The 24,721-nt window shown below is 46.4% G+C and overlaps 1 protein-coding gene across 1 annotated transcript in view; it reads right to left on the reverse strand.

The window, feature by feature from the left end:
• PRIMA1 (proline rich membrane anchor 1) overlaps positions 1 to 24,721 on the reverse strand; it is a 104,385-nt gene that overhangs the window by 71,104 nt on the left and 8,560 nt on the right. Inside the window, exon 2 of the mRNA XM_077474760.1 lies at positions 9,074 to 9,195. Coding sequence (XP_077330886.1) covers positions 9,074 to 9,163 — 90 coding nt within the window. The 5' untranslated portion in view covers positions 9,164 to 9,195. The remainder of the gene's footprint in view (positions 1 to 9,073; positions 9,196 to 24,721) is intronic.

The following is a 24,721-nucleotide window of genomic DNA, read 5'->3' on the forward strand; positions in this document are numbered from 1 at the left end:
GTGACTATACTACAATGCAACTATGTGACTATACACCAAATGCAACCATGCAACTATGTAACTATACTACAATGCAACCATGCAACTATGTGACTATACACCAAATGCAACCATGCAACTATGTAACTATACTACAATGCAACCATGCAACTATGTGACTATACACCAAATGCAACCATGCAACTATGTAACTATACACCAAATGCAACCATGCAACTATGTGACTATACTACAATGCAACTATGTGACTATACTACAATGCAACTATGTAACTATACACCAAATGCAACCATGCAACTATGTGACTATACTGCAATGCAACTATGTGACTATACTGCAATGCAACTATGCAACTATGTGACTATACTGCAATGCAACTATGTGACTATACTGCAATGCAACCATGCAACTATGTGACTATACTGCAATGCAACCATGCAACTATGCAACTATGTGAGTATACTGCAATGCAACTATGTGACTATACTGCAATGCAACCATGCAACTATGTGACTATACTGCAATGCAACTATGTGACTATACTGCAATGCAACTATGCAACTATGTGACTATACTGCAATGCAACCATGCAACTATGCAACTATGTGAGTATACTGCAATGCAACCATGCAACTATGCAACTATGTGAGTATACTGCAATGCAACCATGCAACTATGTGACTATACTGCAATGCAACTATGTGACTATACTGCAATGCAACCATGCAACTATGTCACTATACTGCAATGCAACCATGCAACTATGTGACTATACTACAATGCAACCATGCAACTATGTAACTGTACTGCAATGCAACCATGCAACTATGTGACTATACTGCAATGCAACCATGCAACTATGTGACTATACTGCAACACAACCATGTAACTATACTGCAATGCAACCATGCAACTATGTGACTATACTGCAACACAACCATGTAACTATACTGCAATGCAACCATGCAACTATGTGACTATACTGCAACACAACCATGCAACTATGTGACTATACTGCAACGCAACCATGCAACTATGTAACGTTACTGCAATGCAACCATGTAACTATACTGCAATGCAACTATGTGACTATACTACAATGCAACCATGCAACTATGTAACTATACTGCAATGCAACCATGCAACTATGTGACTATACTGCAATGCAACCATGCAACTATGTGACTATACTGCAACACAACCATGTAACTATACTGCAATGCAACCATGCAACTATGTGACTATACTGCAACACAACCATGTAACTATACTGCAATGCAACCATGCAACTATGTTACTATACTGCAACGCAACCATGCAACTATGTAACTATACTGCAATGCAACCATGCAACTATGTGACTATACTGCAACACAACCATGTAACTATACTGCAATGCAACCATGCAACTATGTGACTATACTACAATGCAACCATGCAACTATGTAACTATACTGCAATGCAACCATGCAACTATGTGACTATACTGCAACACAACCATGCAACTATGTGACTATAACCAAGTTGCATTAAATAAGTTGCATTGTAAGTATGTGACCTGAGCAATAGATGCTTAGAAATGCAACATGGTGATGGGAACACTCACCAATACATATCAAGCACCAGCCATATTACTCTTTATAAACTAGTAAAACAGAACACAGACAATAATAACTATAATATAGTAAGATTGGACTGTTCTCTTATTTTCTAGCCCCCCCCGGACACCGGCCTCACTGCTTGTTTTGCAGCAGTTCCAGTATGCAGTTGGCTGCAGCCCTACCCAAATAACTCGTTCCCAAAGCCGAAGCTCGCCCCTCCTAATATAAGACAGCGAACTGTGTTTTTTTTTTTTTTTTGCGAGAAGGCCCGGACCGGTCCGGCCACAGACGTGTCGGCGCTTACAAGCCGATGGCGTAAACTGGATCATAATGAAAAGAATGTTCTATAAAATGAAAGGTCATTAATATTAGATGATAGCGGTGTTTAATGACAATCTATGGGCTGAGCCGCGCTGGGAATCTGTCTGTAACGGGCGCAGGGCTGCGGTGCGGAGCCAATTATCCACACTTAATTGCCGGCGCGGGAATTATACCATTTATGGAGTCGGCGTATAATAATAATAATAATAAAAAAAGAGGACGGAGGATAAAAATAGACGAGTTTTCATTGAAGCCCGTTTTATATACACAGATAAAGATCAAATCTCCTTAGTTAAACATTGACTGCTCAGCGATCGAGCGGCCGGGGAAAGAGCAAACGGTTCTTACCGAAGCAGAAAGAAAAAAACTAGTCTGAATGAGGGAGGAGAGAGAAGTGCCGGGGGCTGGGTGATCCGGCATTGCTGTTCTCACCGACCTCCTTTCTCTTGAAAATGCTGATTGCTTGGCCGCCTCCAATGATTGGCGCACGCTCTTGCTGTTGCTGCTTTTTTTTTTGTTTTTTGTTTTTTGCATTGTGATTTTTGTGCTATTTTGAGTCCTCTAATCGCAAATACGGTAATTCCTCGGATTGCGAGCGCAATTCGTTCCAGAAACACGCTTGTAATCCAAAGCGCTTGCATATTGAAGCAAATTTCCCCATAAGACCCCTTTAACACTGGGGCGTTTTTTTTAGGCGTTTTTCATGCGCTTTAGCGGTAAAAAAAATGTGTCAAAAGTGTCCGATGTGTCCGCCATAATGTCGCAGTCACGATAAATATCGCTGATCGCCGCCATTACTAGTAAAAAAAAAAAAAAAATTATTAATAAAAAATGCCATAAAACTATCCCCTATTTTGCAAACGCTATAACTTTTGCGCAAACCAATCAATAAACGCTTATTGCGATTTTTTTTTTAACAAAAATACGTATCGGCCTAAACAGAGGGTGAAAAAAAGTTTTTTTTTTATATATTTTTGGGGGATATTTATTATAGCAAAAAGTAAAAAAAATAATGCGTTTTTTTTTTTCAAAATTGTCGCTCTACTTTTGTTTATAGCGCAAAAAATCAAAAACCGCAGGGGCGATCAAATACCACCAAAAGAAAGCTCTATTTGTGGGGAAAAAAGGACGCAGATTTTGTTTGGGAGCCACGCCGCACGACCGCGCAATTGTCAGTTAAAGCGACGCAGCGCAGAATCGCAAAAAGGGGGCCTGGTCCTTTAGCTGCAAAATGGTCCGGGAGCTTAAGTGGTTAAGAGCCCCTTTCACACTGCCAGCGCCCCCCGAAAAACGCTCATAAAGCGTGATTTGCTGGCGTTTTTCGAGCGCTAGTGGGGCGCTTTTAACCCCCGCTAGTGGCCAATTAAAGGGTTAAAAGCGCCCACAAAGCGCCGCCGCCAAAAGCGCTTTGCAGGCGTTTCCCATTGATTTAAATGGGAAGGGGCGCTTTAGGAGAGCTGTATTCACCGCTCCAAAAGCGCTGCGAAGAAGCTGCTTGCAGGACTTTTTTTTTAGCGCCCTGCCAGCGCCGCGCCTCAGTGTGAAAGCACTCGGGGCTTTCACATTGGGATTGCAGGTGAGGCTTCTTTCAGGCGTTTTACATGCGCTTTTTTAATGCTAAACCGCCTGAAAAACGCCCCAGTGTGAAAGGGGTCGTAAAGCGCCTGAAAGAAGCCTCAACTGCAATCCCAATGTGAAAGCCCCGAGTGCTTTCACACGGAGGCGCTGCGCTGGCAGGGCGCTAAAAAAAAAGTCCTGCAAGCAGCTTCTTCGCAGCGCTTTTGTAGCGGTGGATACACCACTCCTAACGCGCTCCTTCCCATAGAAATCAATGGGAAGCGCCTGCAAAGCGCTTTTGGCGGCGGCGCTTTGGGGGCGCGTTTAACCCTTTATTTGGCCACTAGCGGGGGTTAAAAGCGCCCCACTAGCGTTCGAAAAACGCTGGTAAAGCGGCGCTAGTTTAAGCGGCGCTTTATGAGCGTTTTTCGTGCGCTTGCAGTGTGAAAGGGGTCTTAAAGCACTCGTTGCTTTCACATTAGGATTGCAGATGAGGCTTCTTTTCAGGCGCTTTTTTTTAACGCTAAAGTGCCTGAAAAACGCCCCAGTGTGAAAGGGGTCGTACAGTAATTCCTTGGATTGTGAGCGCAATTCGTTCCAGAAACACGCTTGTAATCCAAAGCGCTTGTATATCAAAGCGAATTTCCTCATAAGACCCCTTTCACACTGGGGCGATTTTTCGGACACTTTAGCGTTAAAAAAAAGCGCCTGTAAAGCGCCTGAAAGAAGCCTCATCTGCAATCCCAATGTGGAAGCCCCGAGCGCTCTCACACCGAGGTGCGGCGCTGGCAGGGCGCCAAAAAAAGTCCTGCAAGCAGCTTCTTCGCAGCGTTTTTGGAGCAGTGAATACACGGCGCCTAAAGCGCCCCTTCCCATTCAAATCAATGGGAAACGCCTTCAAAGCGATTTTGGCAGCGGCGTTTTGTGGACGCTTTTAACCCTTTATTTGGCCCACTAGCGCTCGAAAAACGCTGGTAAAGCGCAGCTAGTTTAAGCGGCGCTTTATGAGCATTTTTCGGGCGCCTGCAGTGTGAAAGGGGCTCTTAAAGCACTCGGGGCTTTCACGTTGGGACTGCAGTTGAGGCTTCTTTCAAGCGCTTTACAGGCGCTTTTTTTAAACGCTAAAGCGCCTAAAAAAAACGGCAGAAAAACGCCCCAGTGTGAAAGGGGTCGTAAAGCGCCCGAAAGAAGCCTCATCTGCAATCCCAATGTGGAAGCCCCGAGCGCTTTCACACTGAGGCGCTGCGCTGGCAGGGCGCCAAAAAAGTCCTGCTTCTTCGCAGCGCTTTTGGAGCGCTGGATACACCTCTCCTAAAGCGCCCCTTCCCATTGAAATCAATGGGAAGCACCTGCAAAACGCCTGCAAAGCGCTTTTGGCGGTGGCGCTTTGTGGGCGCTTTTAACTCTTTAATTGGCCACTAGCGGGGGTTCAAAGCACCCTACTAGCGCTCCAAAAACGCTGGTAAAGCGCAGCTAGTATAAGTGGCGCTTTACGAGCGTTTTTCAGGGCGCTGCCAGTGTGAAAGGGGCTCTTAAAGCACTCGGGGCTTTCAATTGGGATTGCAGGCGAGGCTTCTTTCAAGCGCTTTACAGGCGCTTTTTTTTTTTTTTTTTTAACGCTTAGGCTGTTTTCACACTGAGGCACTTTGCAGGCGCTAAAGTGCTAAAAATATCGCCTGCAAAGCGCCCTGAGAGAGCCGCCGCTGCGTCTCCAGTGTGAAAGCCCCCGTGCGCTTGCAGGGCGGTCAAAAAAAGTCCCGCAAGCCGCATCTTTGGGGCGCTGTACGAGCCGTGTATTTACCGCTCCTAAAGCGCCCCCTTCCCATTGAAAACAATAGGGGAGCGCTGCAACACCCCGCCTGCAAAGTGATGCTGTAGAGGTTTTAACCCTTTTTCGGCCACTAACGGGGGGGGGGGGGTTAAAACTGCCCCGGTAGCGGCCGCGTAGCGCCGCTAAATATAGCGCCGCTTTACCGCCAGCGCACGCAACGCCCCAGTGTGAAAGTAGCCTAAAGCGCCTGAAAAACGCCTGAAAAATGCCCCAGTGTGAAAGGGGCCATGGAAACTCAAATGATTCGTTCTACAGCCATTTATTCGTAAAGCCTTCAGTTTATGGTCCATATAAAAAAAGATTCTAGCGATGTGATTGGTTGTGTAACCATAAAATGTCCGTCTACAAATGGAAGCCTCCGCAAGGGGGGGATCAGAAGCAAAATCCAGCAGGAGCTCCAGAGTATAAAAGAGAAGAGAGGAGGGCGCCTCTAAGTGTAGCGATGTGTTTCTAAATGTAAATTCATTAAATGTAACAATATTGCTACACTTAGAGGCGCCCTCCTCTCTTCTCTTTTATACTCAGTTGTGACGCTGCTTGTATATCGAGTCAAAATGTATTTAAAAAATGTTGCTTGTCTTGCAAAACTGAGGATTTCCTGTCTGAGCCCTGAAGGGGGAGGAGGAGGAGGAGGAGATCCGTCTTCCCAGAGAAACGCGTCGGGGCTGTTTTATATCGTCTTGAAAGAAAATCGCCAACAAAAGATTTTGGCCTCTCAGGTCTTTGGTCGGGGGCTTTTTATAGATATATTGGGGAAGGAGCTCCGCCTTCCGGCCTCTGGAAACGGCTGCAGGGAACTGTAGGGAGTGTTTTGCCCCAGCAGCCCCCCCCCCCCCCGACAGGGGTGACACCATTACTACAGCCCTCTCCCCTCACTTCCCGGACCCCCCCCCCCCCCATACATTCTGAAGGGGAAGTCGGCCGCTCGGGATTGGTGCCGTTCAGAGAACGCTTTGTGTTTCCTGGACAAAGGATTCTCTGATTGGAGGAGGTGGAGAGGTGAGGCGGTGATGTCGCGCTTTTCACCTTTGCAAAATGATTTACAAATGAAATCAAATCTCTGCAGATAGGAGATCATCCCTCAATCTGCAGATCCACAAAACAAAATAGATACAAAAGTAACAATATTACTTTGTATCTCTTTATCTCCCATCTGATCAACGTTTATAAACAATGTTACTTTGTATCTCTTTATCTCTCATCTGATCAACGTTTATAAACAATGTTACTTTGTATTGTTCTACTTCCTGTATGATCAATGTTTATAAACCCTGTTAATTTGTATCGCTTTATCTCCTGTCTGATCAATGTTTATAAACAATGTTACTTTGTATTGTTCTACCTCCTGTAAGTCAATGTTTATAAATACTATTATTTTGTATCTTTCTATCTCCCATCTGAACAATATTTATCAACAAGGTTACTTTGTTCAGATGGGAGATAGAGAGATACAATGTTTATAAACAAGGTTACTTTGTATATCTCTATCTCCTGTCTGATCAATGTTTATAAACACTGTTACTTTGTATCTCTCTATCTCCCATCTGATCGATGTTTATAAACACTGTTATTTTGTATGTTTCAATGTTTATAAAGACTGTTATTTTGTATCTTTCTATCTCCTATCTGAACAATGTTTATAAACAAGGTTACTTTGTTCAGATGGGAGATAGAGAGATACAATGTTTATAAACAAGGTTACTTTTTATCTCCCATTTGATCAATGTTTATAAACAATGTTACTTTGTATTGTTCTACCTTCTCTATGATCAATGTTTATAAACACTGTTACTATTTATCTATCTCCCGTCTGATCAGTGTTTATAAATACTGTTATTTTGTATCTTTCTATCTCCCGTCTGAACATCGTTTATAAACAAGGTTACTTTGTTCAGATGGGAGATAGAGAGATACAATGTTTATAAACAAGGTTACTTTGTATATCTCTATCTCTTGTCTGATCAATGTTTATAAACACTCTTACTTTGCATCTCTCTATCTCCCATCTGATCAATGTTTATAAACAATGTTACTTTGTATTGTTCTACCTTCTGTATGATCAATGTTTATAAACACTGTTACTATGTATCTATCTCCCGTCTGAACAATGTTTATAAAGAATGTTACTTTGTTCAGATGGGAGATAAAAATATAGAAAGTAACCTTGTTTATAAACATTGTATCTCTCTATCTCCTGTCTGATCAACGTTTATAAACAATGTTACTTTGTATCTCTTTATCTCTCCTCCGATCAATATTTATAAACAGTGTGACTTTGTATCTCTCTACCGCTTGTCTGATCAATGTTCATAAATACTGATACTTTACTTTGTATTGCTTTATCTCCTGCCTGATCAATGTTTATAAACAATGCTACTTTGTATCTCTCATCTCCTGTCTGATCATTGTTTATAAACACTGTTATTTGTATCTCTCTCACTGTTATTTTCTATCTTTCTATGTTTATAAAGACTTATTTTGTATCTTTCTATCTTCCGTATAAACAATGTTATAAACAAGGTTACTTTGTTCAGATGGGAGATAGCGAGATTCAATGTTTATAAACAAGGTTACTTTGTATATCTCTATCTCTTGTCTGATCAATGTTTATAAACACTGTTACTTTGCATCTCTCTATCTCCCATCTGATCAATGTTTATAAACAATGTTACTTTGTATTGTTCTACCTTCTGTATGATCAATGTTTATAAACACTGTTACTATGTATCTATCTCCCGTCTGATCAATGTTTATAAATACTGTTATTTTGTATCTTTCTATCTCCCGTCTGAACAATGTTTATAAACAAGGTTACTTTGTTCAGATGGGAGATAGAGAGATTCAATGTTTATAAACAAGGTTACTTTGTATATCTCTATCTCCTGTCTGATCAATGTTTATAAACAAGGTTACTTTGTATATCTCTATCTCTTGTCTGATCAATGTTTATAAACAAGGTTACTTTGTATCTCTCTATCTCTTGTCTGATCAATGTTTATAAACAAGGTTACTTTGTATCTCTCTATCTCTTGTCTGATCAATGTTTATAAACAAGGTTACTTTGTATCTCTCTATCTCTTGTATGATCAATGTTTATAAACAAGGTTACTTTGTATCTCTCTATCTCTTGTATGATCAATGTTTATAAACAAGGTTACTTTGTATCTCTCTATCTCTTGTCTGATCAATGTTTATAAACAATGTTACTTTGTATTGTTCTACCTTCTGTATGATCAATGTTTATAAACACTGTTACTATATATCTATCTCCCGTCTGATCAGTGTTTATAAATACTGTTATTTTGTATCTTTCTATCTCCCGTCTGAACAATGTTTATAAACAAGGTTACTTTGTTCAGATGGGAGATAGAAATATAGAAAGTAACCTTGTTTATAAAAATTGTATCTCTCTATCTCCTGTCTGATCAATGTTTATAAACACTGGTACTTTGTACCTCTCTATCTCTCATCTGATCAATGTTTATAAACACTGTTATTTTGTATCTTTCTATCTCCCGTCTGAACAATGTTTATAAACAAGGTTACTTTGTTCAGGCAGGAGATAGATGCCATGTTTTTAAACACTGTTACTTTGTATCCCTCTACCTCCCTGTCTGATCAATGTTTACAAACAATGTTGAGTCCCTCAGCTGTGACGGGACGATTGTGAAATACAATAAAACGATCTTTGTCTCTGAGTCTGAGGACCAGCCGGCTGTCTGTCGGTCGTTATAGAGAGGCGGGGGGGAGGAAGAGCACTTACCTGGATGACTCCAGCCAGAGGAAGTGTCAGCCATCGAATGAGGAGAGAGGAAGAGAAGGGGCAGTACAGCCGGAGCCTCCCGTTCTGCATCCCGCCCGCCGTGCCGCTCACAGTCCGCAGAGCTACACACAGGAAGACAACAGAGCAGCATTACATCTCCGCCAGCACTTTACATTCCAATATATATATATATGACATCAAGAAGCTCCCGCCAGTGACTTTGCCTAGGCTGAGATGAGGTCATCAGAAAGCGCCTGCCTCCTGTCTGGGCTGAAGGACGTCCGGCATCATCTAGCCCCTTTCCCCCTCCCAGCCTAAACACCTCTGGCCCGCCCCTTTCATTCATCTTAGTTCCTTCAATCAGGAAGACTCCGCCTCACATCGTAGGCGTTATATCGTCCCTGCCTAGGACCGCCCACCCCTCCAGACCGACACCCACCTATCAAGGTGATTTGATACTTGCAGAACTCCTCCCAAGTGGCCGGCCCACCGCTCCGCCAAGTCTAGGTTCACGTCTATGCGGCTGCGTGCGCGGGAGCGCGTTTTTTCCGGGCGCGTTTTTTCAGTGCGTTTTGCATTTTTAAAGCGGCGTTTTTTTTATGCGTTTTTTTGCATGCAGTTTTCACGCATTTTGCTTTTTAAGGATTTTTTTTTCTCTTTTAAACGCACTGCAAAACGCACTGTATATAGCTGGTTGCTAAGGAGGGGGCTGGGAAGCTGACCGCCGCGTCCTTAGCAACCGATGAGTCACCAGGCTTCCCCGCCCAAAGTGAAAAAAAAATAAAAAAATTTGGGGTGCCGGAAAGTTATTAACCCGAAAACCACCGGGAACCGGATTTCTCCATTGACTTGCGTGGGGGACCCTTTGGTGAGAACCAAAAACGCCCAAATTTCCCACGACCCTAAATCTGCCGGCAAAGAAAATTCGCAAAAAAAAATGGCGTGGCCCCCCCCCCCAGGTCCATACTAGACCCCTCAGGTTTAAAAAAAAATGGCGTGGCCCCCCCCCCCAGGTCCGTACTAGACCCTTCAGGTTTAAAAAAATGGCGTGCCCCCCCCCCAGGTCCATACTAGACCCTTCAGGTTTAAAAAAAAATGGCGTGGCCCCCCCAGGTCCATACTAGGCCCTTCAGGTTTAAAAAAATGGTGTGCCCCCCCCCCCCCCCCGGTTCATTCTAGACCCCTCAGGTTTAAAAAAAAATGGCGTGGCCCCCCCAGGTCCGTACTAGGCCCTTCAGGTTTAAAAAAAAATGGTGTGCCCCCCCCAGGTTCATACTAGGCCCCTCAGGTTTAAAAAAAATGGCGTGGCCCCCCCAGGTCCGTACTAGGCCCTTCAGGTTAAAAAAAAAATGGCGTGGCCCCCCCAGGTCCATACCAGGCCCCCCAGGTTTAAAAAAATGGTGTACCCCCCCCCCCAGGTTCATACTAGACCCCTCAGGTTTAAAAAAAATGGCGTGGCCCCCCCCCCCAGGTCCATACTAGACCCTTCAGGTTTAAAAAAATGGCGTGGCCCCCCCAGGTCCATACTAGACCCTTCAGGTTTAAAAAAAAATGGCGTGGCCCCCCCAGGTCCATACTAGGCCCTTCAGGTTTAAAAAAATGGTGTGCCCCCCCCCAGGTCCGTACTAGACCCTTCAGGTTTAAAAAAAAATGGCGTGGCCCCCCCAGGTCCGTACTAGGCCCCTCAGGTTTAAAAAAATGGTGTGCCCCCCCCCCCCCCCCGGTTCATTCTAGACCCCTCAGGTTTAAAAAAAATGGCGTGGCCCCCCCAGGTCCGTACTAGGCCCTTCAGGTTTAAAAAAAAATGGCGTGGCCCCCCCAGGTCCATACTAGACCCTTCAGGTTTAAAAAAAAATGGCGTGCCCCCCCCCCAGGTCCATACTAGGCCCTTCAGGTTTAAAAAAATGGCGTGGCCCCCCCCAGGTTCATACTAGGCCCCTCAGGTTTAAAAAAAAATGGCGTGGGCCCCCCCAGGTCCGTACTAGGCCCTTCAGGTTTAAAAAAAATGACGTGCCCCCCCCCCAGGTCCGTACTAGGCCCCTCAGGTTTAAAAAAAATGGCGTGGCCCCCCCAGGTCCGTACTAGGCCCTTCAGGTTAAAAAAAAAATGGCGTGGCCCCCCCAGGTCCATACCAGGCCCCTCAGGTTTAAAAAAAATGGCGTGGCCCCCCCAGGTCCATACTAGACCCCTCAGGTTTAAAAAAAATGGCGTTGCCCCCCCCCAGGTCCGTACTAGACCCTTATCCAAATGTGCCGCCCGGCAGGTCAGGAAAGGGAGGAGATGAGCGAGCCCCCCCCCCCACCTGAACCATACCAGACAGCATGCCCTCAACATGGGGGGGTAGGGGGGGATGGGTACTTTGCCCCCCCATGTTGATGGGGACAAGGGCCTCTTCCCGACAACCCTAGCAGGTGGTTGTCAGGGGCTGCGGGTGGGGGGTCTTATCGGAATCTAGAAGCCCCTCTTTAAGAAGGGGGCCCCCAGATCCCCCCCCCCTATGTGGGTATCGGGGTACATCGGACCCCTACCCATTCACCAAAAAAGCAGTGAAATGTAATAAAAACACAGGAGCCGGTTTTTCTGCGGTTTTTCTGCGGTTTTTCTGCGGTTTTTGCCCAGTTCAGCTTCACTGAAGTCTGTTAGCTGCAAATCACGCGCAGGGGGTGGGGGCTAAAAAAAGTCCCTGCCCCTTTCCAAAAACGCATCGGCCGCAGAACGCATAGATGCGAACCAGTACCATAGGAAACCATGTTAAATGGACTGCAGTGCGTTTCTGCAAACTGCGAAAATGCACTAAAAAAAAACGTAGGGTAAGGCAGGGAGGGCGCTGGGATGTCTCCAAGGCCTGTAGAGCACCCCGCCCCCCCCCCCCCCCCCAACAAAGCCACGATCTGACTGCACTGCATAGAGAAACACAGAGGCCCGGTGATGATGTCATTGTCTTCTCGGAGGAGAAAGAATATTTCAAGGAAATCAACCAAAACTTTGCCCCCCGAACTGCTTTCAGGGGTACTTTTTTTTTTCCCTGAAAACTTTAATCTGCTGCTCAGCGCCCCCCCCCCCCCCACCCCCCCATGACTGGAAGGCGATGATTGCGAGTACTCCTTTCCACGCACCATCAACAGCGGAGTATGAAAAGCGAACAGACGAGAGATTCAGCCTTCAATAGACACAGCAGAGCCATTGTCATCGGCGGCCGTGGTACCGCCTGATACCAGGATTTCCCGCACCGCGGCAACAAAATCCTGCACAACGTGCCGCATCGGCACTACAAGCCACCCGCCATATTCTTCCAACCGCTTCCCTCAATTTCTTTCCACCTCATTTTTTTTTTTTTTATATCTAATTTTAGAGACAGCAAAAAAATGTAACCTATTTGCAGCTTACTACAAAGTTACAATGTTGCAGTGCGATCCCTGCCGGGGAGAGGAGACCGAGGAAATGCTTCCCCCTGCCTGCAGCAGACTGATGACATCATCACAACCCAGGTACAGTCACTGGACTTGGAGCTTAAACTATACATTTTATTACAGCATTATTAAAATAAAAAAAAATAAAAACATAAAAAAAACATACATAACCAACATACAAACAACACGCGGTATGGACACAGTTACCCAATGAGGCAGTTGCAGAGGGCTGGATATAAGGTACAGAAAATGATGTCATAATGTGTCAAAGTAGGAGGGAAAAAAAAAAATTCTGATCCACGAATGCCTCCAAAAACCTGCTGCTCGACGCGTTTCGCTAACAATATTAGCTTCATCAGGACAAAAAAATGGGTAGGTGCTCATATGCAACGGTCATGTAGAAGTATTTTAGAATATAAATCACACACACACAGCGGTAAATAGTCGCAGATTCCCGCTATAGGTGTATTCAATACGGTATCAGTAGTACTGAGAAGTGGCCCGTGGGTACAGAGCCACTATTTCCAATGGATGGGTGCCCAACCCCGATAGAACGTGTGAATGTGTAAATACTGCACTTATCCCGTAGGGGGAGACCTTTTCTTGGCCGGGTCTCCACCCCCTCCTGTAGTTTCCTGTGGTGGGTGGAGCCTGCTGGGACCCCTCCCACAGCTCTGCTCTCTGGTGGCGGCCCGTCCATTAAGGGTGCATGGGCGCCGCCCCCCCTCTGCCACGCCCTTCCACTATATGTATAATAGATAGATTCATGCATTGTATCGATGGCCGCCACGGCCACCCCCTATTCGTGAGTCGGGCCCCTTTTAGGATGCAGGGTTCCTTAATTACAGCGGCGGGGGTGTTTTTTTTTTTTTTTTTTGGAAGCACCTGATTAGAGCCATAGGCTTTGATAGGCTTCAAAATAGAGTGGACTCAGAGCACTGTGCTGTGAACACACCCAGGTGTGTTAGAAAAGCAAATGAATATTCGCTTTTCCAACACTGAACCACCTCTCCGCCAATCAGGAAACACGGGTCTAATACCCGTCACCCGATTGGCTGAAAGGACAGGCGCTCCTATCGGACACCTAGCAGGAAGAAAGAAGAGACGCGTGGAGGACACAGCTCACCGCTGCCTGACCCACTGCCCGTCCCACAGCTCGCCGCCATCACCCGCTGCCTGACCTGCCACAAAGATGGGGTAGGTGCTGGTCAGGCAGCGAGCAGGTGGGCGGGCAGTGGGGTGATGGTGGCTCCATTTGATGGGCACAGTGGCTGCAATTGATGGGCACAGTGGCTGCAATTGATGGACACAGTGGCTGCAATTGATGGACACAGTGGCTGCAATTGATGGACACAGTGGCTGCAATTGATGGGCACAGTGGCTGCAATTGATGGGCGCAGTGGCTGCAATTGATGGGCACAGTGGCTGCAATTGATGGGCACAGTGGCTGCAATTGATGGACACAGTGGCTGCAATTGATGGGCACAGTGGCTGCAATTGATGGACACAGTGGCTGCAATTGATGGGCACAGTGGCTGCAATTGATGGACACAGTGGCTGCAATTGATGGGCACAGTGGCTGCAATTGATGGACACAGTGGCTGCAATTGATGGGCGCAGTGGCTGCAATTGATGGGCGCAGTGGCTGCAATTGATGGACACAGTGGCTGCAATTGATGGGCACAGTGGCTGCAATTGATGGACACAGTGGCTGCAATTGATGGACACAGTGGCTGCAATTGATGGGCACAGTGGCTGCAATTGATGGACACAGTGGCTGCAATTGATGGACACAGTGGCTGCAATTGATGGGCACAGTGGCTGCAATTGATGGGCACAGTGGCTGCAATTGATGGGCACAGTGGCTGCAATTGATGGGCGCAGTGGCTACAATTGATGGGCGCAGTGGCTGCATTAGATGGGCCCACAGCTCACCGCCACCATCCGCTGTCTGACCTGCCACAAAGATAGGGTAAGTACTGGTCAGGCAGTGAGCATGTGGGTGGGTGATGGTGGCTCCATTTGATGGGCACTGTGGCTGCATTTATTGGCACAGTGGCTGCAATTGATGGGCACAGTGGCTAAAATTGATGGGCACAGTGGCTGCATTAAATGGCACAGTGGCTGAAATTGATGGGCACAATGGCTGCAATTGATGGGCACAGTGGCTGAATTTTATGGGCCCACAGCTCGCCGCTATCACCCGCTGCCTGACCTGCCACAAAGATAGGGTAAGTGCTGGTCAGACAGCGAGCAGGGGGTGTGGGGGGTTACTGTGGCTGCATTTAATGGCACAGTGGCTGTAATTGATGGGCACAGTGGCTGAAATTGATAGGCACAGTGGCTTTGTTTCATGGGCACAATGGCGGAGTATGATGGCAAAGTGGCTGCATTTGATGGGCACAGCGGCTGCATTTGATGGGCACAGCGGCTGCATTTGATGGGCACAGCGGCTGCATTTGATGGGCACAGCGGTTGCATCCAAATGAGTGAAAGACTCTTTTGAGGAATGAATACGAAAACAAATTTTCAGAAAGAACGAAAATCCAAAACAGCAAAAAAAAATAATTAGATTACATTCGGATAATTTTTAGTTTTTTTTTGTATTTTCTATTATAATTAAATTAACTATTATTATACTTTTTATTATTATTATTATAATTAAAAATTCATTTTTTTATTTATTATTATAAACTATTTAAATTATAGGTATTGGAACTTCATTTCAAAGTTGGCTAAAGTACCTGTTATGCCGCGTACACACGATCGGAAATTTTAGTCGGAAAAATGCCTACAAACGGTCACACCAAATTCCGACCGCCGAGAACGCCGTGACGTACAACACGTTACGCCGGGACTAGAAAAGGGACATTCAATAGCCAGTAGCCAATAGCTCCCGTCTCGTAGTTGAACCTGAGCATGCGTGATTTTTTGCGCGTCGGAATTGCGTACACACGCGATCGGAATCTCCGATAGGAAGTTTTTTTCCGCCTGAAAAATTGAGAACATGCTCTCAAATTTTTGCTGGCAGGAATTCGGCCGGCTAAATTCCAGTGGAGCGTACACACGATCGCAATTTTTCCGATGAAAAGCTCTCATCGGTCTCTTGCTGGCCCGAAAATTCCGATCGTGTGTACGCGGGCATTAGGGAACGTAATGAATGCAGATGTATCGGAAATGACGAATTATCAGAAGTAACGAATGCCGCATCTAAACGAATGAGATGTAAGGAATACGAATGCATCCGAAGTTCCGCATAATCCTGAAGTAACGAATGCCGATCATAACGAGTGATCGGATAAAGAAAAAAATATATATAAAAAAAAGAAGCAAATGAAACGAAAAGGAAAATAAACACATTTTTCGGCAGTGCACATAGTTTGTCTAGTTTGTGGGCGGAGTCGGAGAATGGTGGATGGTGTCCGATGTCTTTGAGGCCAGCTGTGGGCTGTGGTTCTATCTATGTCTAGTGGTTGGAGGATAGAATACAGGACTCAGAAGATACTAAGCCAGCCTTTCTCAACCTTTTCAACACAGAGGAACCCTTGAAATAGTTCTCCGGTCTCGGGGAACCCCCTGATAAAAATTAGAAATCTACAACTCATGATACATTAGTGTGATGGTCATTGGGAAGAATGGTCCTTCCACTTGTGGACATTGGGAAGAATGGTCCTTACACTCGTGATCATTGGGAAGAATGGTCCTCACACTTGTGGTCATTGGGAAGAATGGTCCTTACACTCGTGATCATTGGGAAGAATGGTCCTCACACTTGTGGTCATTGGGAAGAATGGTCCTTACACTTGTGGTCAGTGGGAAGAATGGTCTATACACTCGTGGTCAGTGGGAAGAATGGTCCTCACACTTGTGGTCAGTGGGAAGAATGGTCTATACACTCGTGGTCAGTGGGAAGAATGGTCCTCACACTTGTGGTCATTGGGAATAATGGTCCTTACACTTGTGGTCATTGGGAATAATGGTCCTTACACTTGTGGTCATTGGGAAGAATGGTCCTCACACTTGTGGTCATTGGGAAGAATGGTCCTTACACTTGTGGACATTGGGAAGAATGGTCCTTACACTTGTGGTCATTGGGAAGAATGGTCCTTACACTTGTGGTCATTGGGAAGAATGGTCCTTACACTTGTGGCCATTGGGAAGAATGGTCCTTCCACTTGTGGTCAGTGGGAAGAATGGTCCTTACACTTGTGGTCATTGGGAAGAATGGTCCTTACACTTGTGGCCATTGGGAAGAATGGTCCTTCCACTTGTGGTCAGTGGGAAGAATGGTCCTCACACTTGTGGTCAGTGGGAAGAATGGTCCTTACACTCGTGATCATTGGGAAGAATGGTCCTCACACTTGTGGTCATTGGGAAGAATGGTCCTTACACTTGTGGTCAGTGGGAAGAATGGTCTATACACTCGTGGTCAGTGGGAAGAATGGTCCTCACACTTGTGGTCAGTGGGAAGAATGGTCTATACACTCGTGGTCAGTGGGAAGAATGGTCCTCACACTTGTGGTCATTGGGAATAATGGTCCTTACACTTGTGGTCATTGGGAATAATGGTCCTTACACTTGTGGTCATTGGGAAGAATGGTCCTTACACTTGTGGACATTGGGAAGAATGGTCCTTACACTTGTGGTCATTGGGAAGAATGGTCCTTACACTTGTGGTCATTGGGAAGAATGGTCCTTACACTTGTGGCCATTGGGAAGAATGGTCCTTCCACTTGTGGTCAGTGGGAAGAATGGTCCTTACACTCGTGATCATTGGGAAGAATGGTCCTCACACTTGTGGTCAGTGGGAAGAATGGTCTATACACTCGTGGTCAGTGGGAAGAATGGTCCTTACACTTGTGGTCATTGGGAAGAATGGTCCTTACACTTGTGGTCAGTGGGAAGAATGGTCCTTCCACTTGTGGTCAGTGGGAAGAATGGTCCTTACACTCGTGATCATTGGGAAGAATGGTCCTCACACTTGTGGTCAGTGGGAAGAATGGTCTATACACTCGTGGTCAGTGGGAAGAATGGTCCTTACACTTGTGGTCATTGGGAAGAATGGTCCTCACACTTGTGGTCATTGGGAAGAATGGTCCTTACACTTGTGGTCATTGGGAATAATGGTCCTTACACTTGTGGTCATTGGGAAGAATGGTCCTTACACTTGTGGACATTGGGAAGAATGGTCCTTACACTTGTGGTCATTGGGAAGAACGGTCCTTACACTTGTGGTCATTGGGAAGAATGGTCCTTACACTTGTGGTCATTGGGAAGAATGGTCCTTACACTTGTGGCCATTGGGAAGAATGGTCCTTCCACTTGTGGTCAGTGGGAAGAATGGTCCTTACACTCGTGATCATTGGGAAGAATGGTCCTCACACTTGTGGTCAGTGGGAAGAATGGTCCTTACACTTGTGGTCAGTGGGAAGAATGGTCCTTACACTTGTGGTCAGTGGGAAGAATGGTCCTTACACTTGTGGTCATTGGGAATAATGGTCCTTACACTTGTGGTCATTGGGAAGAATGGTCCTTACACTTGTGGACATTGGGAAGAATGGTCCTTACACTTGTGGTCATTGGGAAGAATGGTCCTTACACTTGTGGTCATTGGGAAGAATGGTCCTTACACTTGTGGCCATTGGGAAGAATGGTCCTTCCACTTGTGGTCAGTGGGAAGAATGGTCCTTACACTCGTGATCATTGGGAAGAATGGTCCTCACACTTGTGGTCAGTGGGAAGAATGGTCTATACACTCATGGTCAGTGGGAAGAATGGTCCTTACACTTGTGGTCATTGGGAAGAATGGTCCTCACACTTGTGGCCATTGGGAAGAATGGTCCTTCCACTTGTGATCATTGGGAAGAATGGTCCTTACACTTGTGGTCATTGGGAAGAATGAACCTTACACTTGTGGTCAGTGGGAAGAATGGTCCTCACACTTGTGGTCAGTGGGAAGAATGGTCCTTACACTTGTGGTCATTGGTAAGAATGGTCCTCACACTTGTGGTCAGTGGGAAGAATGGTCCTTACACTTGTGGTCAGTGGGAAGAATGGTCCTTACACTTGTGGTCATTGGGAAGAATGGTCCTTACACTTGTGGTCAGTGGGAAGAATGGTCCTTACACTTGTGGTCATTGGGAAGAATGGTCCTCACACTTGTGGCCATTGGGAAGAATGGTCCTTCCACTTGTGGTCAGTGGGAAGAATGGTCCTTACACTTGTGGTCATTGGGAAGAATGGTCCTCACACTTGTGGCCATTGGGAAGAATGGTCCTTCCACTTGTGATCATTGGGAAGAATGGTCCTTACACTTGTGGTCAGTGGGAAGAATGGTCCTCACACTTGTGGTCATTGGGAAGAATGGACCTTACACTTGTGATCAGTGGGAAGAATGGTCCTTACACTTGTGGTCATTGGGAAGAATGGTCCTCACACTTGTGGCCATTGGGAAGAATGGTCCTTCCACTTGTGATCATTGGGAAGAATGGTCCTTACACTTGTGGTCATTGGGAAGAATGGACCTTACACTTGTGGTCAGTGGGAAGAATGGTCCTCACACTTGTGGTCAGTGGGAAGAATGGTCCTTACACTTGTGGTCATTGGTAAGAATGGTCCTCACACTTGTGGTCAGTGGGAAGAATGGTCCTTACACTTGTGGTCAGTGGGAAGAATGGTCCTTACACTTGTGGTCATTGGGAAGAATGGTCCTTACACTTGTGGTCAGTGGGAAGAATGGTCCTTACACTTGTGGTCATTGGGAAGAATGGTCCTCACACTTGTGGCCATTGGGAAGAATGGTCCTTCCACTTGTGGTCAGTGGGAAGAATGGTCCTTACACTTGTGGTCATTGGGAAGAATGGTCCTCACACTTGTGGCCATTGGGAAGAATGGTCCTCCCACTTGTGATCATTGGGAAGAATGGTCCTTACACTTGTGGTCAGTGGGAAGAATGGTCCTCACACTTGTGGTCATTGGGAAGAATGGACCTTACACTTGTGATCAGTGGGAAGAATGGTCCTTACACTTGTGGTCATTGGGAAGAATGGTCCTCACACTTGTGGCCATTGGGAAGAATGGTCCTTCCACTTGTGATCATTGGGAAGAATGGTCCTTACACTTGTGGTCATTGGGAAGAATGGACCTTACACTTGTGGTCAGTGGGAAGAATGGTCCTCACACTTGTGGTCAGTGGGAAGAATGGTCCTTACACTTGTGGTCATTGGTAAGAATGGTCCTCACACTTGTGGTCAGTGGGAAGAATGGTCCTTACACTTGTGGTCAGTGGGAAGAATGGTCCTTACACTTGTGGTCATTGGGAAGAATGGTCCTTACACTTGTGGTCAGTGGGAAGAATGGTCCTTACACTTGTGGTCATTGGGAAGAATGGTCCTCACACTTGTGGCCATTGGGAAGAATGGTCCTTCCACTTGTGGTCAGTGGGAAGAATGGTCCTTACACTTGTGGTCATTGGGAAGAATGGTCCTCACACTTGTGGCCATTGGGAAGAATGGTCCTCCCACTTGTGATCATTGGGAAGAATGGTCCTTACACTTGTGGTCAGTGGGAAGAATGGTCCTCACACTTGTGGTCATTGGGAAGAATGGACCTTACACTTGTGGTCAGTGGGAAGAATGGTCCTCACACTTGTGGTCAGTGGGAAGAATGGTCCTTACACTTGTGGTCATTGGGAAGAATGGTCCTCACACTTGTGGTCAGTGGGAAGAATGGTCCTCACACTTGTGGTCAGTGGGAAGAATGGTCCTCACACTTGTGGTCATTGGGAAGAATGGTCCTTACACTTGTGGTCAGTGGGAAGAATGGTCCTCACACTTGTGGTCATTGGGAAGAATGGTCCTTACACTTGTGGTCATTGGGAAGAATGGTCCTTACACTTGTGGTCATTGGGAAGAATGGTCCTTACACTTGTGGTCATTCGGAAGAATGGTCCTTACACTTGTGGTCATTGGGAAGAATGGTCCTCACACTTGTGGTCATTGGGAAGAATGGTCCTCACACTTGTGGTCATTGGGAAGAATGGTCCTAACACTTGTGGTCATTGGGGAGAATGGTACTTATACTTGTGGTCATTGGGAAGAATGGTCCTTACACTAGTGGTCATTGGGAAGAATGGTCCTCACACTTGTGGTCAGTGGGAAGAATGGTCCTCACACTTGTGGTCAGTGGGAAGAATGGTCCTTACACTTGTGGTCATTGGTAAGAATGGTCCTCACACTTGTGGTCAGTGGGAAGAATGGTCCTTACACTTGTGGTCAGTGGGAAGAATGGTCCTTACACTTGTGGTCATTGGGAAGAATGGTCCTTACACTTGTGGTCAGTGGGAAGAATGGTCCTTACACTTGTGGTCATTGGGAAGAATGGTCCTCACACTTGTGGCCATTGGGAAGAATGGTCCTTCCACTTGTGGTCAGTGGGAAGAATGGTCCTTACACTTGTGGTCATTGGGAAGAATGGTCCTCACACTTGTGGCCATTGGGAAGAATGGTCCTCCCACTTGTGATCATTGGGAAGAATGGTCCTTACACTTGTGGTCAGTGGGAAGAATGGTCCTCACACTTGTGGTCATTGGGAAGAATGGACCTTACACTTGTGGTCAGTGGGAAGAATGGTCCTCACACTTGTGGTCAGTGGGAAGAATGGTCCTTACACTTGTGGTCATTGGGAAGAATGGTCCTCACACTTGTGGTCAGTGGGAAGAATGGTCCTCACACTTGTGGTCAGTGGGAAGAATGGTCCTCACACTTGTGGTCATTGGGAAGAATGGTCCTTACACTTGTGGTCAGTGGGAAGAATGGTCCTCACACTTGTGGTCATTGGGAAGAATGGTCCTTACACTTGTGGTCATTGGGAAGAATGGTCCTTACACTTGTGGTCATTGGGAAGAATGGTCCTTACACTTGTGGTCATTCGGAAGAATGGTCCTTACACTTGTGGTCATTGGGAAGAATGGTCCTCACACTTGTGGTCATTGGGAAGAATGGTCCTCACACTTGTGGTCATTGGGAAGAATGGTCCTAACACTTGTGGTCATTGGGGAGAATGGTACTTATACTTGTGGTCATTGGGAAGAATGGTCCTTACACTAGTGGTCATTGGGAAGAATGGTCCTCACACTTGTGGTCATTGGGAAGAATGGTCCTCACACTTGTGGCCATTGGGAAGAATGGTCCTCATACTTGTGGTCATTGGGAAGAATGGTCCTTACACTTGTGGTCATTGGGAAGAATGGTCCTTACACTTGTGGTCATTCGGAAGAATGGTCCTTACACTTGTGGTCATTGGGAAGAATGGTCCTCACACTTGTGGTCATTGGGAAGAATGGTCCTCACACTTGTGGTCATTGGGAAGAATGGTCCTTACACTTGTGGTCATTGGGAAGAATGGTCCTTACACTTGTGGTCATTGAGAAGAATGGTCCTTACACTTGTGGTCAGTGGGAAGAATGGTCCTAACACTTGTGGTCATTGGGAAGAATGGTCCTAACACTTGTGGTCATTGGGAAGAATGGTCCTAATACTTGTGGTCATTGGGAAGAATGGTCCTTACACTTGTGGTCATTGAGAAGAATGGTCCTAACACTTGTGGTCATTGGGAAGAATGGTCCTTACACTTGTGGTCATTGGGAAGAATTACCTCCTTAGAGATAGCTAAAAAGATCAATGGTGTGGGGGGAACTTATCTGAGAGGCAGAAATTGCCCAATGCTGAAGGAACCCCTAGCAACGTCTGGAGGAACCCTGGTTGAGAATCACTGGACTAAGGGGTTGGAGCATGGACCCATTGTACAGTGGCCGGGCACATCGGAATCTGACAATTTCTGAAGTGTTAGATGTTTTTGTGTCCAGCCACGGGCAGTGGTTCTCTCTTCCAAGCCTTAGGACTCATAAGTGAGAGGTTGAAGAATGGAACCATGGCATGTTGGAGAGGGACATCGGAACCCAACACTTCCAGAAGTGTCAGATTTTTCTTTGTATCCAACCATAGTTCTATTTTCAAACCCCTATCTCATGAAAGGACTTGGCAGCGACAAAGAGGTCGGGGAATGGAATAATAGCATGGTGGAGGGGGGCATCAGGATCTGACACTGCCGGAGGTGTCAGAAGTCTTTGTGTCCAACTGTGGGCTTATCCTCCACAACCTCTACAGCAGATGTGTTTTTTGCATCCACCCGTTGTTCTATTTTCAAACCCCTACATCATGAAAGGACTCGGCAGTGACAAAGGGGTAGGAGAATGAAATTGTGGCATGATGGAGGGGGACACCGGGATCTGACACTCCCGGAAGTGTCAGAAGTCCTTGTGTCCAACCATGGTTCTATCTTACAACCCCTACATCATGAAAGGACTGGGCAGTGACTAAGGGGTTGCAGGATGGAATCATGGCATGGTGGGGGCGGGGGGGGGGAAGCACCAGAATCCAACACTCCCAGAAGTGTCAGATTTTTTTTTCTATCCAACCATGATTCTATCTTCAACCCTCTATGTCATGAAAATACTAAGCAGTGACAAAGGGGTTCAGAGAATGGAATTATAGCACGGTGGAGGGGGACACTGGGATCTGACACTGCCGGAAGTGTCAGAAGTCTTTGTGTCCAACCATGGTCCTATCCTCCACAACCTCTATGTCACTACAGGGCTCAGCAGTGACAAAGGGGCCAGAGAATGGAATGATGGCACGGTGGAGGGGGACACAGGGATCTGACACTCCTGGAATAGTCAGAAGATTTTGTGTCCAACCATGGTCCTATCCTCCACAACATCTATGTCACTACAGGGCTCAACAGTGACAAAGGGGTTGGAGAATTGAATCATGGCATGGTGGAGGGGGACACCGGGATCTGACACTCCCAAAAGTGTCAGATTTGTTTTTGTATCCAACCATGGTTCTATCTTCCACCCTCTATGTCATGAAAGGACTCAGCAGTGATAAAGGGGTCGGAGAATGGAATCATGGCATGACGGAGGGGGACACCGGGATCTGACATTACCGGGAGTGTCAGAAGTCTTTGTGTCCAACCATGGTCCTATCTTCAACCCAAATCCCTTATGTCACTAAAGGGGTCGGAGAATTGAATCATGGCATGGGGGAGGGGGACACTGGGATCCGACACTCCTGGAAATATCAGAAGTCTTTGTGTCCAACCGTGGTCCTATCCTCCACAACCTCTATCTCACTACAGGGCTCAACAGTGACAAAGGGGTCTGAAAATTGAATCATGGCATGGTGGAGGAGGACACCGGGATCTGACACTCCTGGAAGTGTCAGAAGTCTTTGTGTCCAACCATGGTCCTATCTTCCCCAAAACCCTTATGTCACTAAAGGGGTTGGAGAATTGAATCATGGCATGGTGGAGGGGGACACCGGGATCCGACACTCCCAGAAATGTCAGATTTGTTTTTGTATCAACCATGGTTCTATCTTCCACCCTCTATGTCATGAAAGGACTCAGCAGTAACAAAGGGGTCAGAGAATGGAATCATGGCATGACGGAAGGTGACACCGGGGTCCGACACTCCCGGAAGTGTCAGATTTTTTTTTGGATCTAACCATGGTTCTATCTTCCAACCCCTATGTCATGAAAAGACTGAGCAGGGACAAAGGGGTCGGAGAATGGAATGATGGCACGGTGGAGGGGGACACAGGGATCTGACACTCCCGGAAGTGTCCGATTTTTTTTTTCTCTATCCAACCATGGTTCTATCTTCCAACCTCTATGTCATGAAAAGACTCAGCAGGGACAAAGGGGTCGGAGAATGGAATCATGGCATGACGGAGGGTGACACCGGGATCTGACACTCCCGGGAGTGTCAGAAGTCTTTGTGTCCAACCATGGTCCTATCTTCCACAACCTCCTATGTCACTACAGGGCTCAACAGTGACAGAGGGGTCTGAGAATTGAATCATGGCATGGGGGAGGGGGACACCAGGATCTGACACTCCCGGAAGTGTCAGAAGTCTTTGTGTCCAACCATGGTCCTATCTTCCCCAAAACCCTTAAGTCACTAAAGGGGTCTGAGAATGGAATCATGGCATGGGGGAGGGGGACACCGGGATCCGACACTCCCTGAAGTGTCAGAAGTCTTTGTGTCCAACCATGGTCCTATCCTCCACAACCTCTATGTCACTACAGGGCTCAGCAGTGACCAAGGGGTTGGAGAATGGAATCATGGCACGGTGGAGGGGGACTCCAGGACCTGACACTCCCGGAAGTGTTGAAT

The sequence above is a fragment of the Lithobates pipiens genome, unplaced genomic scaffold (assembly GCF_037356315.1).
Source record: "Lithobates pipiens isolate NorthernLeopardFrog02 unplaced genomic scaffold, aLitPip1_a1.2 Scaffold_127, whole genome shotgun sequence".
NCBI lineage: Eukaryota > Metazoa > Chordata > Amphibia > Anura > Ranidae > Lithobates > Lithobates pipiens.